The sequence below is a fragment of the Ascaphus truei genome, chromosome 9 (genome assembly GCF_040206685.1).
Source record: "Ascaphus truei isolate aAscTru1 chromosome 9, aAscTru1.hap1, whole genome shotgun sequence".
Lineage (NCBI taxonomy): Eukaryota > Metazoa > Chordata > Amphibia > Anura > Ascaphidae > Ascaphus > Ascaphus truei.
Genome location: NC_134491.1, coordinates 63,734,803 through 63,752,592, shown reverse-complemented (window position 1 = coordinate 63,752,592; position 17,790 = coordinate 63,734,803). Strand labels below are relative to the sequence as shown.

The following is a 17,790-nucleotide window of genomic DNA, read 5'->3' as shown; positions in this document are numbered from 1 at the left end:
TTCTTTTTGAGCTAATTTTCACTGCTCCTTTCATTATTCTTGTTTCCCTCAGGGTCTTGAGTCTGTGAAAGAGAAATATGCCCGGCTAAAGGCTCGCATAGGCCAGACCTCCAACCTTGGCGCTCAGGGAGAGAAGGTTAGCAGCATCCAGATGGAGGCAAAGCGTCTCTTCCAGGAGTCTTTGGGCATGATGAGCAGGATGGAAGGTAGGATATCTGTGGGTGTTACATGCTGCTTGCATTGAGTGGACCCTGTGTGTGCAGGCGGAGGCACAATGCATGGACCTTCCAGTAGAGTTACAGTAGAGATATAAGAAGGTGCAGAGATATGAAGGGGCAGAGGATACCACTATAAGAAGTTTTGTCATCTATTCTGCCAGACACAAAATAAGTTATGGTGAATAATTGTGTGCTCATTTCCATGTCATTACCAGAATCCCTAGCTGCAGTGGAAGCATTGTATGCTAAGAGATAATGGGGAAAGGCAGGGGTTGCAGACCTGTCTGTGACATATGAATGGGCTCTAAGTTGTAATTTTATTTACTGTAATCTACAGTATTCTGTATATAGTGACTTTGCCCTGAATCTGTAGGGAACTTTCCGCCACATGTTCGTTAAAAAAAGAATATACAGTACTGTGTTTCTTTTGCAGTGGTTGAAAGTAGAAACTTATTTGAGAAGATTAAGATTAGACATTTTTTTTCTGATGAGACCCTTTGTAGTCTGTATGGAAAACGGCTCTGTGCTGCTTCGTGAAGTGGAGCATGTGAGAATACATAGCAGGAGTTGCCATGTGAACACTCTACAGTACGATTTGGGCCTTTTAAAATGCATATAAAAATAAAATCAGCTAGTGAAGTAATACAAATAATGTATGTAATTTGCTTTAAAGGCCATCACATGGATCTAATTTTTCAAAATTGATCATTTGGGGGGAACTGCTCCTTTAAACAATGTGACAGCTCTGTGGACTTCATGTTAGAAATCTATATAGATCATATTCATGTTCTCAAAATAATCAGGATATTTTTTTTAACATTTTTAATCCCTTTTTTGTTGGAATTAAAAGTTTGTAAATCAAAAGAGTAGTGGTACTCTGAGCAGGTAGATAAGTAAGGGGTACTCTGAGCAGGTAGATAAGTAAGGGGTACTCTGAGCAGGTAGATAAGTAAGGGGTACTCTGAGCAGGTAGATAAGTAAGGGGTACTCTGAGCAGGTTGATAAGTAAGGGGTACTCTGAGCAGGTAGATAAGTAAGGGGTACTCTGAGCAGGTAGATAAGTAAGGGGTACTCTGAGCAGGTTGATAAGTAAGGGGTACTCTGAGCAGGTAGATAAGTAAGGGGTACTCTGAGCAGGTAGATAAGTAAGGGGTACTCTGAGCAGGTAGATAAGTAAGGGGTACTCTGAGCAGGTAGATAAGTAAGGGGTACTCTGAGCAGGTTGATAAGTAAGGGGTACTCGGCTTCTCCTAGTAACATCACAGTTTGACCTCTGGTCGCGAGTTTGGAGATGGTTTGCAAACTCAATATTGAGCCGCTGTGGGGGGGGGGGGGTCCTCCTTTGCATCTCATCTCCCAATGCTGTTGCCGTACGAAAACATGACTTGTCGTCATGTTATTGGCTGTTAATGATACTAGTTAGGGCTTAATGTCACATTTTACTTAGGTTAAGTCTCTTCACCCTTTGGGTGCCCAAGGACGTAGCTACGACGTCATCTAAATGCTCGTTTTTTTGTTAGGGTGATTGAGTTCAGTGCTCGACACGATCGTATAGGAAGGGGAACGGAACAAGGGAACCCTCCACTTCCCTTCCGTTATCAGTGACGGAGTTGTCACGTAATCGCTTCTGGGAAGCGGCCATCTGATCGCGAGTGCCGCAGGGGCCAGTGCCACGTCTTGTCTAGCATGCAAGGGGTTAGCGGGGCTTTCATGAATCTGACCCCAAATCTACAGGAAAATAACACTTGGCTTACAGCCACCAGCCACCACTCAATCTACCTTGGCCAGATGTAGTGTTGCCATCCCCAAGCACCCTTGCTCAAAAGTTGGTGACACCACTTATAGGTTACATGAAATGATGATCTTTTCTCTTCTATTGAGCAAGTGCAAATCCTTCTTCTCTGTGTCAAAAGGGGTTAATATAATTCAATTCCAAGCTTCTTAATAGTTGCTCACTATTACTATGGGAGCAGCATATTGAATGGGAGGTTATGACGTGCTTCTGTTTTTATATTCGCCATTCAGATGCCCACGCATCTTGTATAAGAAGCTGAGACACACTTAGCAATATGTTGCCTCTGAGATAATCACATGCGCCTTCTGCTGAACATAATGGGAAGTTGCCAACTCTGCTTTGAAAAAAACAATGCCAAGTTTGTTAGTTTATCTATGTGTGGATGGAAAAGGAGAGGGCGCAGAGACTATGATCGTGAAAAAAGACAATGAGAAGCTCCTTCGGTGACCCAGAGAATATGTCTTAGCATGAACACACACAACTTTTTCAAGGTTCCTATACGAATTTCATCATGAATTACCATTGTATGGCTGACAAAGCACACAGAAGTCATAGTTTATCACGGGTTGGGCAACTCCAGTCCTCAAGGGGCACCAACAAGGTCAGGTTTTCAGTCGAAGACTGAGTCACCTATGCTGAAGCACAGTTATCCTGAAAACTTGAGCTGTTGGTGGCCCTTGAAGGCTGAAGTTGCCCACCCCTGTTTTATGAGGATGAGTTTGGAGCTACATAATTAGATAAAGAGTTAAATTACAACTGCCCCATTACTGTTTTAATCATTCACTCGGACAAGGTGTAGTGCAGGTGGTAATCTGCTGATTCTGAATACAGAAGCTTGTAGATTCCATCGCTGTGGGCACCCCAAACTTAGCAGTGCCAGCTGGTTTGGGAGGTGAGGTTTAGGGCATTATTCTATATAGTCCAAAGTGGCCATTCGTGCAGTTTGTGGCTGAAAATCCCCAAACGTCTGCTTTGACTATATAGAATTTCCCCCTTACTGGTTTATGATGTTCTTGAATCCAAACTCTAATGAGTTTGATTCTTGCTTGGGTCATGTACTCTCCACATGATCTCTCCTCTCTCTTCTCTCTCTTCTTGATTCTCTGACACTACACTATGTACAAAGTCATTGCCTCTTTCTAAGGTCCGTCATTTTTGTTCCCTTAGAAATCGAGAGCGAGCTGCAAGAGGGCAGGGAATCGGTGATAATCAAATACTCTCAGCTGGAGGGCTTGGAAGAAGAAATCCAAAGCATCAGAGATTATATCAGTGAACGGGCTGTCTTCTACGCAACCTGCAAATGAGGCCGTACGGGTGCTGCCAACTCTGTGTGTGATTGCCATATGTGATTGGCACTAAAACAGGGCTCTGCCTATTTATTCCTATTGTCCAGCTGCTATTTTGGGATGGCTACGAGTGAATTGCTCAACACCATCATGCCAGCGGGGCTTGTTTTTTAGCCCCATTTTTAACCCTTTTTTGCAGCTGGGAGACTTGCGTAAATAAACCCATTATATATTTTTTACATTTTATTTATTTTGAATAGCATTAATCCTTACGGTTTAACTCGCGGAGCCATGTCACCGCCATTCCTTTATTCTGGTCTTTTGTGGGGCGCCATTTTTAATCCCGCATAAAAATAATAGGAAAACAGACATTCTCAGGGTCAGTTTAACCCCGTCAGTTCCGGAGGGGCTGTAATGCATTACACACCAGTACCCCACCACGGCGGGGGTAAAAGATGCCTGTATAGTTACAGAACAGGAGCTCTCAGCTGAAAATTGGGGGGGGGGGGCGATTTCATTCTCTGCACTCATTTCTCTTGCAGTCACTTAAGTCTATAAAAAGGGCTTGTGTTATTTTGATGAAATGTCTGAGCGTATAAAATCAATGTTGTAATATGTTTTTTTTATCTATTTATTTATACCACTAGCCTACTGTATGTGTATTTGTTTGGTGCAAACCTGCCATTTGTTTGGGTAACAGTTTATAAAAGTGAAACGCGCAGATTATTATACATGAAATGATACAGTATAAAACCCGTTATGGAAAATTAGCATGTGGTTTGGTGTATCTATTACTATTCCCCTTCACTGACAATCCACTTGTCGATTTTGTAATGTGTGATTTTTTTCTCTCTCTCTCGAAGTTGGCCAAAAAAATACCAGGTCGCATTATTTGGTATTTTGAAAAACATCTGCAAAAATGTAGAAATATTGCCATTTTCAACTAATTTCAAACTGTCGTATAATGAAAATTGCAAGAATTTATTTGGGGGGTGGAGGGGAAAGTGGTGCTCTGCTCCCTCTGTTATGTTGATATCACTAGCTGTAGGTCACAGGGTGACCTTGATCCAGTCCTGGTTTTGTATTTCCTTTTTTTTGTTATCTGTTAACTACAGTATAATGAAGTCTGAAAGAATTCCCACCTGGATCATTATCATTAGTTGGCACAAATGGCTGTCCTTGTTATTAGCAGCACAGGAAGGGATCTGATGTTCATGGGCCAGAAAGGATTATACACGGAGAAGCACATGTATTTGCCTGTAATGACAAGGAAAGATTGTCACAGTGGTACAGTTACAGTGGGTGAGGCCGATTTAAACCCCAGTGTTGGCTTTTTATCACTTATGTGTCAGATACCAAAAATTAGGTTGCAATTTCTTCATGGTAGGGTGTTGAAAAAAATAAAATTAAATATATACAGTATATATATATATTTGCATACAGAAGAAAGGCATGCACGCTTGGAACTTTGCTCAAAAAGGGGGTTTATTTGGTGATCATTGTTTTGGTCCCAGATGGGAGCTTGATAAAGTGTGCTGGACTTCCTAGTGTATTGTATTTATTCAACCTCTCTATCCGTGGCACCTTGGTGGTGGATTTTGAGGCGATATATATATAAAAACAGGACAGGCACTCCAAAGTTCAATAGGGTGAAGTTTATTCTCAATGTTTCAGCTCCCAACGGAGCCTTTATCAAGAGCACTATATATGTGTACTGCTTTGCTGACATTTGGAAAGTTTGCACAATGGATGAACTTTGTCTATAATGAAATGAGTGTTTTGTCTCTAGAATAAATACACAGACACACACCGTACAGTGTTGGCTATTCATCATGGGTTACATTGACTCAGGGTGTTGGGTTCAGCTAGCTGGGTGATTAGGTAGCAAGGATGCAAATAATGGGCATCAGGAACGTTTATAGTACGTCATCAAACTTTTATTCATCTCCCCAGGCACGGGGACCTTCCACACTCATGTAACAACGTTGTACCAGTTATCTAGTACTGTAGTTATACACAAATTCTGTGCTTCCATAAGTGCCCCTCTTTACACTCAAATGGAGGTGTATTGACTTAGTTGCTCTACTTGTGTCGGACCTGGCTCCTCCTTTGTTGCTTCGGAGTAATCATCTATATTACCCCGGTTACACTAGACACATTACAGGGAGTCTGGCTGGTCCTTTGTAATTGACAATGGTATCTTTGGCCTGTTTGGGAACTACCACTTCCATACAGACTGAGACGAGTATTACTGCGGATTCACAGTTAGAGCCGATCCTCCGACACCCAGGAGCCCTCTTTTCTGAGGCTCTCTGGGGCGTGCCGATTCCCCATCTTTGGGACCTGCTGGACTCCATTAGCCTTTTTCTGGGATCCTAACTTAAAAGGCATTGTCCCTCTCTACAACATAATAAATAAAGGGGAGCCTGATCTGTTCTACTATTTTATGGGTCTATCCCCATCTCCTCTCCTCATATTCCTCCAGCAACCTAATCTTAGACCCTCCTTCCTATACTAAATATTCTCCCGTGATGTCAGAATCCCTATGATGGTAACACAGGGTGTAGCCCAACATACACTAACCTACTAGTAACCCTTTAGGAGGGGGGATATATATATATATATCGACAAACACGCTCACTTGTGGCGAGTTGATATTACCAGCTGACGAGTAGGGCGGCGGTAACAGAAGATGAGGACTGAGGACCATGGGAGCAGAGCAGGGCGGCACAGGAGGAAGACAGCTGGCAGTGGGAGAAGGGCACTGAGGACCATGTGAGCGGAGCAGGGTGGCACAGGAGGACGGCCTGGGACGAGCACGCCCCAGCGGTCTTTACTGACTTCTGGTGTCTGCCGCTGCTTCAGCGCAGCTCCTCCCCGACCGTTCTCCTGTGCTGACCTGCTCCGCTCAAATGGTCCTCAGTGCTGTTCTCCCACCACCCGCTGTCTTGCTCCTGTGCTGCCCTGCTCTGCTAACTAGTCCTCAGTCCTCTGCCGTCATCCTCCTCTGCAGCCCTGCTCGACGGAAGCCATGTAAGAGAGGGGAAGAGAAGGCGGGGGGTGGGGGGGAGAGAGGAAAAGTTGGGGGATAAGAGAAGGAGGGGGGTGAAAAAAAGCAGCGCACACCCAGTCGCGTTTTCACCATTGTACATTGCCATTGAAACACTTTTTTTAGGGGGCCATTCTTGTCGGGGAGTAGCGTTTTGCATAATTTGTCAGGATATATATATATATATATATATATATATATATATATATATATATATATATATATATAGGCTTATTTTTTGAGATATATATATATAGATGCATTTGTGTGTGTTTATATATAATGAAATACTGTACTATGATAAACACTACACTGCTATTTGAGAAATTACAGTACTATTATTAAGTACTTAGAGAAAAGATTAAAATCCCATATTCCAAGCGCATAAGGGCGTTGAAACATGGAATATTCCTGCTGCCTTAATGATCCATTTTCAAAAGTTGCAGTAATCCAAGTGATATTCTTGGTATAAAATATATACCGCATTGCTTATCGTGTGTTGCCAGCTTGTGTCTTAGGCTCTATTAGCTGCTGTCAGAAAGTCTCCCACGCAGACTGTACCGTAACCACATGCAAACAGCTATTCATTGTAAATAAGTGCAGATGCTTCCATGTGTAATTTCAAAAACATGCAGAGCACGTAGGATGGGAAACGTACTGCAGTGTTATTGTATTAACCTATTTCCAAAGGAGCGATTACTGTACAACAGCCAAGGACTGTTCCATCCGCTTTTAAAAGTTAAGAGTTATAAAAGTTATTTAAGAGGCAGTCCAACCAATTTTTTTAAAATTAGGATTGAACCAGGGGGTATCCGGCGCTGAACCCCCTTAATTTCAGCTTTGGGACCCTCTTGCTTCCCGAAATACTTACCTCCGTCGGGGGTGCTGGTAGCAAGCTCTGGTTGGGCTAGCTAGGGTTCTCGTAATGGCAGCTTAAATGCTCCTGCGTCAAACAGGCCAATAGGAAGCTGTGAGATCATCCCTTTCCGCTTCCTATTGGCCAATTGGACATTTAAACAGCACTGAGATACCAACACCCACTACAGAGGTATATCGTATATAGGTATATCGAGAAGCAGGGGGTCCTCAGAGCTGAAATTAATGGGGTTTAGCTCCGAAGACCCCCAGCTTCTATCCTATTTATATATATATATTTTTTAAAAACACACATAAAACACACAGCTTGGACTGCTCGGAACCTGCAGCCCAAAGACAAAATTACATTTTCAAAAGCAATATCGAAAAACCTGACTCTCGATTGTTGAGTAACAGCCTGAAACCTTTCAGACCAAACAAAATGCAATTTGCATGTTCCCTCAGAGTTGTGCATTGTGCCCAACATTGAACAGATGTTTTAAATAATAACCCGTTTTTTTATTTAAAAAAAAAAAAGGTCCTATTTATTCTTCATATAACAGCAGTACAGAATAAGTCAGGTTAATGCATTAATATTTACATCGACGTACAGAACAGTATTGACTAATCTACAAGATTAAACAGCTGCAGATAAATGAAGCTTTTAATGTAGAATCCATTTGCGCTCAATTCTTGCAAAACAATAGGCCTGCTCACCTTGCTTTTATATTTTACAAACACCTACTGCACATCCACTTGTTCACAAAAAAACACCATCAAGTATTTCATACTCGCATGTCCTGAAAGAAAAGATTAGCGCAGAGAAGTATTTGTTAGCATCACTCGCTCACGCTGAGCTGTGGAATAAGGTTCCATAAAGATTTTTGCTGAATGACCTTGTGTCTGAGCATAATGTTTGCAACAAAAGAAGAAACTGGAGTTTATTTATTATATCAGTGATAACAACCACCGAGGACTGAAATGAATGAGATTTACAAGTTTTAACCCAGAAAAACTTTATTTTAAAGGACACTGACTGCCTTCTTTCAGTGAGACTTCTTTGAAATCTATGAGACAATGATGAAAAAAAACAGTGAGACTGACGCACCTGGGGACAGTCACCTACAGATACACCTACATTTCAAAAGCCTTACAATAGGAAACAAGTGTTAAGAAACACAACTCTGAAATTAGTGTTTTCCCATTCGTAGAACTATAACACACTTTGCTAAGTGGCACTGCAGCATTAAACATAGCCCTGTCAGTAATAAGCATGGCTTGCATATTGGACATAAACATCTTGATGTGAACTGAGATCTTATGCGCACAAATCCTTAGCATAGCTGTGAAATGCCCATAAAGTTCATTGCTGATCAACTCGTACTCGTAATACTACACTTTAACAGAAGTGATACGATGCTACGCCTTCAAACACAGTATATAGAGATATCACCAGTTAAAATTTACAGTTGCAAATGTGTTTGTACAAGACAGAATGCTGGTTATGCACCTAGACTTGATCTCCCTGTGCTGTCCGTGAATGCTTGTTGATGGTCTTCAAATCAAGCCATGGAGCTGTTGAAGGATTGATGCATCTCAACGCTTGGTGATCAGCCCTTGCCTCATAAAAACCACTGCCGTGTCCCTCAGAAAACGCCCACGGTAATTAGGTGGTGTTTCCAAAGAGGAAACGAAAGGAAGTTTCTCCTGCTGCCAATGTTTGACTTCAATGCACTGGTATCAGTGCATCTCTTCTGCAGGTAGAAAACGGAAGACTTTGCATTACTATATAACGTATTTGTTCAAATTGGGGGATTAGGGTGCTGGAAGGCGTGTTACGTAATGGCACTGCTTACTAAACATGGCCCACTGTTTGTGTTCTTTTACATAATAATCCCAGGTTACATTTTCACAAGAGCCTTTACTTGAGCCTTATCTGCAAGATGTCGTTGGCTTTATGCATATGGGGAGTGCACTTACCATGAAATATGTAGCGACTCGAATCACAGCCGCGCTGGTCACATGACTGAGCAGACCCCTGTCTGTCCGCTGCCGCAGTGTGTGTAGTTTGTCGCTTTCACCGGAGCGGTAACAGCGGTTATGAAAGGCCTGTGGAGACATAGAGATAGGAGCGACTCAGCATTTGTGTTCCGGGTTAGGAAACTCTTAAACCTCTATTTACTAAATGCATTTATTCTTCCATATCTAGGCACAAAAGTGTTGGGCTAGGTCATCAGTGGGCGCGGCTGCGATGGCACGCGCGGTTCACGCAAGGTATGGCCCTTTACGGGTCCGGTCCCAGTAGTTGCCTGCGTGCCCCGGCACAATGTGTGACCACATTTTGCAAAGACAAGGATCTTGTCTTTTCTTGTGGTGACGGAGCACTGGCCATGTCCCAGGACCGGTTCAGCCAATGAGGGCGAACCAGCCGTTTGACATTATGGTCACGCCCCCACCACGCCTCCCCATCGAGCGCTGCCTGAAGTCTACCAGGTCGCGCTGCTGCCAGGAACGAGCGCCGCCAGGCACCCCGTTGCGCGCACTGGGGCCTTAGCCTTAAACTGAGGCACATCAGAGTTACGCTGGCGGAAGGCAAGATGGAGGGTCCCATACCGTAATAACCTTTTGGGGTATTGAGATCGATTTGGTAGACGTGTCTTACAGGCGTCATACCGGGAAGCTTGATGTGCTGTGGGTCCTGAAAGCGACAGGGCTCCTGTCTCTCCTAGGTCACCTGGCCTTTGCGTTGCGGATATTCCCCCCCATGGGTCGGGCATTTTCTAGACCGCTATCCATGGCAAACACGGGGGTTAATAGGCTGAATCACTTTGTGCGCATGCGAAAAGCCTTCAAGGAGGATTTAAAAATATGGGCTCAATTTTTTGGCACGATATAAAGGCCGTTCCTTGTGGTTTCAGGAGCCTGCTTATGATAAACAATTATAACTGTTCACTAATGCGTCTGGCGGCATAGGGTTTGGCGCTTTACTGGCGTGTCGCTGGTGTGCACAGCAGTGGGAATGATTCCCTACTGATAGAAACATGGTATTTTTAGAACTTGTGTCAGTTGTAGCCGCCATTGATATGTGGGTGGTTATTGCGCAGAATAGGCATATTATCCTGAGGTCGGATAACACTGGGGTTATTTCCTTTATGGCCAACTCCCGTCCTGTGCTATGCCTGTTAAGACAGTTTGTCCTGCGTAGCCTACATTTTAATATTTGGTTTGCGGCTGTGCATATTTAGTGGTGCAAGAACCTAAGTGCAGATTCTTTAACTCGATTTAAGTTTCAAACTTTCAGGAAAGTAACACCAAACGCAGCAGAGGCCGAAACGATGTGTTCGCCTGAACTATGTACCATGTTAATGTCCCTGTCAGGGATCTAGTGGCAGGATCCGTTACCCTGAAACGTGGGTTCATTATTGTAGAGTCTAGAAGGAATGGCAGGCTTGGCTAGTGGGTTAGGTCAAACTACGGCAGTTCCTATTCGGAGATGCACATGCTCACATCATTAATGTTAAAACAATGTAAGCCGCAAGTTTTAGTCAGTTCTGCCCTCTTTTTTTGGGGGGTGTTTCATTTTTTATAAAATGCATAACCGTTTTAACAGTACAAAGGATTTTATAGTATAGAGCAGGGGTGCGCAAACTGGGGGGCGTGCCCCCCGGGGGGCATGAGATTTTTTTTGGGAGGGGGGGCTGGGGCGCGTGTGGTTGCAGAGGCCCCATGCTCTTCCCTATGGCATTAAAATGAAATGCCGAGGGATCGCGTGAGGCCTCTGGAACCTTTAGCTTACCTTGCTTCAGCCGGCGTCTGGAAGCGTCTCCATGGCAAGGTGGCGTCAAATGACGCCACAGGTTCATGCGTTGTGACGTCACAACAAATGACGCTGTTGGTCACGCGACGTCACATGACCCCGCACGTCATGACCCAATGACCCATACAGAGAGAAGGGGGGGGGGGTGCGAGCACCGGAGAACAAGAGGCAGGGGGCGCAGGGGCAAAAGTTTGCGCACCCGTGATATAGAGAAAGGTTCAGGGGTGGAGACATCAAATTAAGGGAAAAGATCAACATAGGCCTATTACAGTTAGTTTGTTGAGAAACTTGTTGCGTCGCTAGTAGTGTTGGTTGCTCAAAGTTTAAGGCCGCCTTCTTCTACGCTGGGTTTGCATTATCTGTTTATATCTGTCATGGAACAAGAATCAGAGTTCTGTTCCTTTATCCCCTTTTTGCAGCTCAGCCTGCTGGCCCTTTATGTTGTAGTACGTTCCCTGCAGTTATTATTCCCAGTGCAGGTGAAATGGATACATTAGTTTCTTCTCTCTCTCCTAGCCTCCTGAAGTGGTTGCTATGACAACCCCGGTTATTCCCCTGGCATAGTGGACTGTTCCATTACCCCCTGCCTGCATTCAGTTTCCTCAGCCCAGGCTCTGTTCCTGTGAGGACCCTCCACTTTGCTTTTCTTTTCATCTCAGCAGGCTAAACAAGCACTACTCATGCCTTACAGCTCTTGGTAAGAAGTATCATTTTTACTTTTGTCCCTACTATCAAGCACTATTATTGTAGAGAAGCTCTCTCTCACTGCACCATCTACTTTATCTGCTGCTTTTCAATAAAGTGAAGGAGCGATAAAGAACTTGTGATGCTTGTAAAAGGAACTAGTTAAGCTGTCTGGCCAAATATTACCCAGCGAATTCCCTTTGGTTCCAGAACAATATCATGGCCTCCATCAGGGTGTGGGATCTTGTCTCTGTGGCAAAACCACGACCAGGGGGGTTGGCGACGTACAATGCGGCTGCAATCTGGTCATCAAGATCACAGTATGTCGATTCAAGACTGACCAACTAGGTAAAGGAAGAGTTATAATTTTGGGCCCTGTAGCACAGGGTGATCTCTACCCTTTTGTGTCAGCATACAACGTAATAAGGCCGGCAGCTTATTTGAGACATCAGTCGAGTCTCGTGTTGTCCCATTTTCAATTTGTGGGAGTCCTAAAAAAATGCTTGGAGATGGCAGTCATTGATTCAACAATTTTTGGCCCACACTCATTTCGCATCGGGGCTGAGATAGAGGCAGTACGCTTGGGCATGAACAGTGAAGCGTATAGGGTGCTGACATTCCGAGACATAACTATTGGATAGGCAAGAGAGGTTTGCATTGGATCCAAGTGTTGCCGGAACTGGTGATGCAACAGAGGCTGCGTTGCCAGACAGATGTGTTGATAATACATGCGGGGGACATCTGAGTTATAAATGATCAATTGAGCCGGTTCGGAAAATGAAAAGGGATGTAGTGAGCATTCTAGTAGCATTTCCCAATGTTTATTTAATCTGGTCGGACATTGTTGTTTTGGTGTGCGGCCAAGGACTGCGGGGCAATTGAAAAGTGCAGGTGCAAGATCGACAAGGCCATTGGAAAATGCATAAAAGGTCTGAGAGGATACTAGGTAAGGCACTCAGTTACCAGCCATGCCCGGATTATTTTGGAAAAATGGGCTACGCCTGTCAGATATTGGTAATAATATGTTTAACTTAGCTCTGCACGAGGGTGTAGTGAAGGCGGTTTCCATGGCGGTGCCCAGAACAATTTAGGGATAAATGTCCTTGGCCATGGCGGGTAGTGGGGCCTCTAAGGCTGGAAGAGCCCAAGCGGTATAAGTACACCGGATATAATGGCGCCCTCATTGAGGTTTATGGAATAATTCTGCTACGACTTATATGGGCAGCGGGGCCCTTATATGGGGCAGCGCCTTATAGCAGCGGGAGTCACGAGACACGGCAATGCCGTTGGGGGCTCTGGACTACAGTCGTGCTGCTTGGAAGGGCGTAAAAAAAAGAGTTGGTAAACTCAGGTTAAAAATATAAATAAAGATGTGGCCTTGTTTTTCACCACATTGTGTGTCTGTCGTTATTTGGGGGGGGGGGGGAAGGGGATATGGCGGGCTCAATTAGTTAGGTACGTCTGTTTTATCAATGTATTATTACCAATTATTTTGTAGCTAGCAGCACTTCCCGACCCACTATGTGAGTAGAAAGCGTTTCTTCAAACGCATGTTCTTGCCCTGTGCAATAAAAGGCGTTTCATTGTTTGCAAGCCGTTCTGGAATTCAAAACCGTGGTCAGCGAGTGATTTACATCTTCACTTCTAAACAGTGCTAGAGATGTTCTCACTTTCAATTCTGCTGCGGGAAAGTAATGGGTTTTGTTGTGTGTTTACTATTTTTACAATATTGTATTATTTATGCCTTTTTATTTTTGAGCTTCAGCGCTGCTTGTCACTTGAACTCCCTCCTCTGAGATCATGCAAGTTTGACTTATTATTATCCCTCTAAATAGCAATATGAATCATATGCACTGTAGGTTAAGGAAAGGTGGACCCCAGCAAACGGTTAATTCCTTTGCTGATGCAAAAGTCACATACTAAAGCAGGGGTGGTGAACTCCAGTCCTACCAACAGGTCAGGATTTCAGGAAGTCCCTGCTTCAGCACAGGTGCAGTGGCTCAGACAATATGACTGAGCCACTGGTTGAACCTCCTGTGCTGAAACAGGGATATCCTGAAAACCTGACCTGTTGGTGGCCTTTGAGGACTGGAATTGGCCACCTCTGCTCTAGAGGAAATCTCCAACAATGATGCACATTATGTTATTTTGACACGGCATCACTTTAACCTTATTAAAGAAAATATAACGTAAATTAACAACACATAAACCTTGCTGATTTTGTTCATGTAAAACTGGGCTCCTATCAATAACCCTTTTTGTTTTCATTTATATTTTTTCTGGGTTTATTTTTTAGGCCGCCACAGGTATCTCTCTGAATCCAGCCTTTGGACCATGTTTTTTTTTTTTTTTTAGAGATTTGTATCTCAGTAATGTAAAAATAGAACAGAGATACAAAAAATAGGATTCAAAAGCAGAGCCCTTTGCAATGTGGTGTTTGCCCTTCTGGTAATAATGCGTTAAAACTGGGTAATAGTGAAATAAAATGCAATCCTTGTTTCAAAATGGACTTACTGCTTCTTGGACACTTTCTTAAGTAGCCCGGTATCGGAGCAGGATATTGGTTTGCCCTTCTCATAGGTCTCGCACGTTGAGATGTCAGAGATCTCATTTGCAACGTATAGATTACTGGGCAATGGAATCTTATCAGTCTTAACGGATCCATTAGATATGTCCATGGGCCTGTACTGGGGGATCTCCTTACACAAAATATCGTACTCCAGGGTGGATATCTTCGGGGTGGTGTTCTTTTTGGTTGACTTGTCTTGGACTGAGTTTTGGGCATTGACCGTTTTAGAAGGAGTCTTTGGGGAGGAGCTGGCTTGTTGTACATTGATCTTCTGGGAAGTGGGTGTTAGGCTTGCTTGTGGAGGAGGCATTTTGGAGGTGTTAACTGAAGTGTTAATTGGGACAGCTGACTTCTTTGACGAGGTATTTGTAGAAGGCATTTTCTGGGATGAGGTTCTAGGCGGTTTGTTATTTTGGACAGGTGGCGTGGGGAGATCAAGGGATTGAGAAATGTTCTTGGGACTCAAATTATGCTGTTGATACACCTTCTGGTTTGTATGTACTTGAGCTGGCTTATCTCCACTGGGAGTCTTTGAGACCTGACTGCTTTGAGTCTTAGAAGCAGGCTTTGTTTGTGTATGTCCATCCTTCATTGGACAGGCTGCAGAAGAACACAGTTGAGCTTGTTTTTGTTCTGCAGGGATATGGTGCACGGGGCTGGTCTGAGTAGAACTGCTTTGTGTAGCACTCTTGGAGAGTGGTTTCCCTGGGTTCGGGATGTGATGCTGGGCTCCTTTGCTGGAGTTGTTGGAAGCGGCCTTCATTTCAACTGGAACCTGACGATTTGAATTATTAGGAGCTGAAGTGGCTTGTTTAGACTGCTGTTGAACAGGATTCAATGGGAAGGTGTCTCTTGGATTGCTACTGGATGGTTCTTTCAATGCCTCTTTTCTCCAGTTGGATTTCTGCTCATCTGCGGTGCCACAAGGTATCACGGTCACCAAGCTGCCAAGAGACATTTTGTTGGGTATGACCGGAAGCAGCTTGTTCTTTTCATGGCAGATCCACTCCTCGGTGTTGGCATTGGGACTGTTAGGTCTTGTAGCTTCAGAAACTTTGATGGTGGGGACTCCATTCTTCACCTCTGTGGCAGAGCCAGTGCTACTCTGGCTGCTGTTCATGTGCAGCTTCTTCATGTGATATACTACGGTCGCAGCATTAAATGCTTGCTGAAAGAAAAATAAACAACTGTCAGCTTTATTATAAAATCCCAATGCCAGAGTTACAAATAAAACCTTATGTTTCTCACATCTTTAGAGCCTTCCTGACCCAGGTGAGTTTGCACAATTTTTTTTGTTTTTGGTAATGTGAGACTTCCTTCCAGTGAGTGATATGCACTCCGAATGAGCAAAACAGATTCCCAATGAGTAAGACTCAACCCAAATTAATCTTATTGTTGTCTAGTGAGTGAGGCCCACTCCAAGTGAATGGGAATGGTGTCTGGTGAGTGAGGCTTCCTTCCAATGAGTGAGACTTCACTCTAAAAAGGTATGACTATCCTCTACTAAGTGAGACCCACTCTAAATTAGTGAGCTCCCCCTTCCAGTGAGTGAGACTCCACATGAATCAGACAGCCTTCTAGTGTGTGAGACTTACTCAAATTAATGTGGTTCTTGTCTATTGAGTGAGACTAACTCTAATTAAATAAGACTTGACACAGCTTCTACGAAGATTACATGTTATTAGCCAGTAGTGTACTTATTGTACATTACAAAGCCAATTAGGCGGTGCTAAAAAGCAGGAACAACTTACCCTCCACTTGCTTTTAGCAAAGTTCTTCTTGATTTGGATGCTCACTGAGTGGTAAATGTCTCGGTGAAGAGCTGTATTCCCAGCGATCCTGCACATGATAGAGACACCAAGAGAACATGCTGTATATAACGTATAATGTATATAGTATGTGCCACAACAAGGCTTGTAGGATGATCTACAGTAGAAGGAAATCTTAAACCCATAATTATACACTATAGTCTTTTAATCACTTCACTGTTTGAGCTGCCTGAGTTTCATGCATGTTATGCAGGGCCGACAATGATTAAAATGGGATAATGTATGGGATAATGTATGGGATAATGTATGGCATTTTCCAACAGTCGTTTAAGTATGCTATTTATCTAAATTCACTTCAGGCAGCCAATATTTTAATATATACTGTATATTAAACAGGATAGATAGATAAACAGATGGATGGATTCATATATAGACACATACTGTAGATAAATACATAGAAACAGAGAGTTGGAAAGATCTAAGTAAGCATGGGAGTTCTCAAAATGAATATTAATACTGAAGTGGTTCCCAACAAAGACTTATTTGAGAACTCTTTGTTTTACACAGTGAGAAGTGGGCCTAAGGGCCTATTCTCGTAACTCCGAAGTTGTCAGTACAAAACTATGTGGTTTGACATCTTCAGAAGTAGTGGAATAAATGTGAAAAAAAACCTCTATTCTCTATCTTCTAAACCGCTTCTATATAAAGTGACAAACAGCACGGTTTAACAGCCAAAACGTACAGATTGTACTTGCTTTATGTATGTCTTTATTTATATAGCGCCATTAATGTACACAGCGCTTCACAGCAGTAATACACATGACAATCATATAAATAACAAATAATACAAGAAACACATATTGGGAAGAAATACTTCAGACATAAAAGTAACATTTAGGAAAAGAAGTCCCTGCTCCGCAGAGCTTACGGAATGCCCTCAGGTGGTGCTATCTCCATCCCCAGTCTGACATGGGTTTTGCTCTCTCAGCAAAACCAATATTTCAGGCTCCGGATGTAACTCGCAATACCGATCTCGCCGCCCGGGAGGTGGCGTGAAAAAATGTGAGTCTTTAGAAGCGGTTTGCATAACAGAGCTACGAGAGTTGACGTTTTTGTAAAAAAAAAAGGCTTTTTTGACAAACCGCTTGGATTAGCAGAGCCAAAGTGAATCCGTTTCTAAGAAAGCCTTTTACACATGCATTAGATATGCGAGAAGGGTTTGAGGAATAGCAAAGTATGCCAATCCAATCGGGAAGGGCACTTTAGAAGAGGATTGTCACACTTCGGAGATACGAGACTAGGCCCCTAAGTAAACAATGCATTAAATCCTATTCATGTAACTGGAAGATAGGGCATCTGTTAACTGTGTGTTACCTACTTCTAAACACATTGAATAAGGGGATACGTTTCCAAGAGGAGCGTGTTTGTATCCTCGTTGTAAGTAAACACGTTAAAACAGCTTCAAGCTAATAAACCTGCGCTTGTCTCAGAGTCATTCTATAGAGGTTTATCTGACAGCTTAAATGATGGAGAAAAACACTGATTTAATGTGCTTAATTCCCACTGTGTACCGCAAACTAATTAGAGGAATACAAGGCACACAAGGCACAGTCATAACACTCAGATGCCTCTAAATTGCTGAACTGTTCCAGCAGACTCATTTATTTCTGGTTTGACAGTCTGGGGGCTCTTCATTTAGCACTAAGGAGAGATGCACAGAACTGATTTGTGAAGTGCCTCTTCTTCCT

The 17,790-nt window shown here is 43.3% G+C and overlaps 2 protein-coding genes across 8 annotated transcripts in view; one reads left to right on the top strand and one right to left on the bottom strand.

Annotated features, from left to right (window-relative positions):
- LAMB3 (laminin subunit beta 3) overlaps positions 1–5,368 on the top strand; it is a 54,084-nt gene extending 48,716 nt beyond the window's left edge. For 2 of the 3 annotated variants that reach the window (XM_075615233.1, XM_075615232.1), the window contains exons 22-23: positions 53–206; positions 3,181–5,368. In XM_075615233.1, coding sequence (XP_075471348.1) covers positions 53–206; positions 3,181–3,317 — 291 coding nt within the window. In that variant the 3' untranslated portion in view covers positions 3,318–5,368. The remainder of the gene's footprint in view (positions 1–52; positions 207–3,180) is intronic. The other variant, XM_075615231.1, reaches the window with a different exon arrangement.
- Positions 4,940–17,790, bottom strand: part of CAMK1G (calcium/calmodulin dependent protein kinase IG) — a 59,879-nt gene continuing 47,028 nt past the window's right edge. For 3 of the 5 annotated variants that reach the window (XM_075615237.1, XM_075615235.1, XM_075615236.1), the window contains 4 exons: positions 16,025–16,112; positions 14,219–15,441; positions 9,184–9,312; positions 4,940–8,957 (listed from right to left, as the gene is read on the bottom strand). In XM_075615237.1, coding sequence (XP_075471352.1) covers positions 9,222–9,312; positions 14,219–15,441; positions 16,025–16,112 — 1,402 coding nt within the window. In that variant the 3' untranslated portion in view covers positions 4,940–8,957; positions 9,184–9,221. The remainder of the gene's footprint in view (positions 8,958–9,183; positions 9,313–14,218; positions 15,442–16,024; positions 16,113–17,790) is intronic. The other 2 variants (XR_012803950.1, XM_075615238.1) reach the window with 2 other exon arrangements.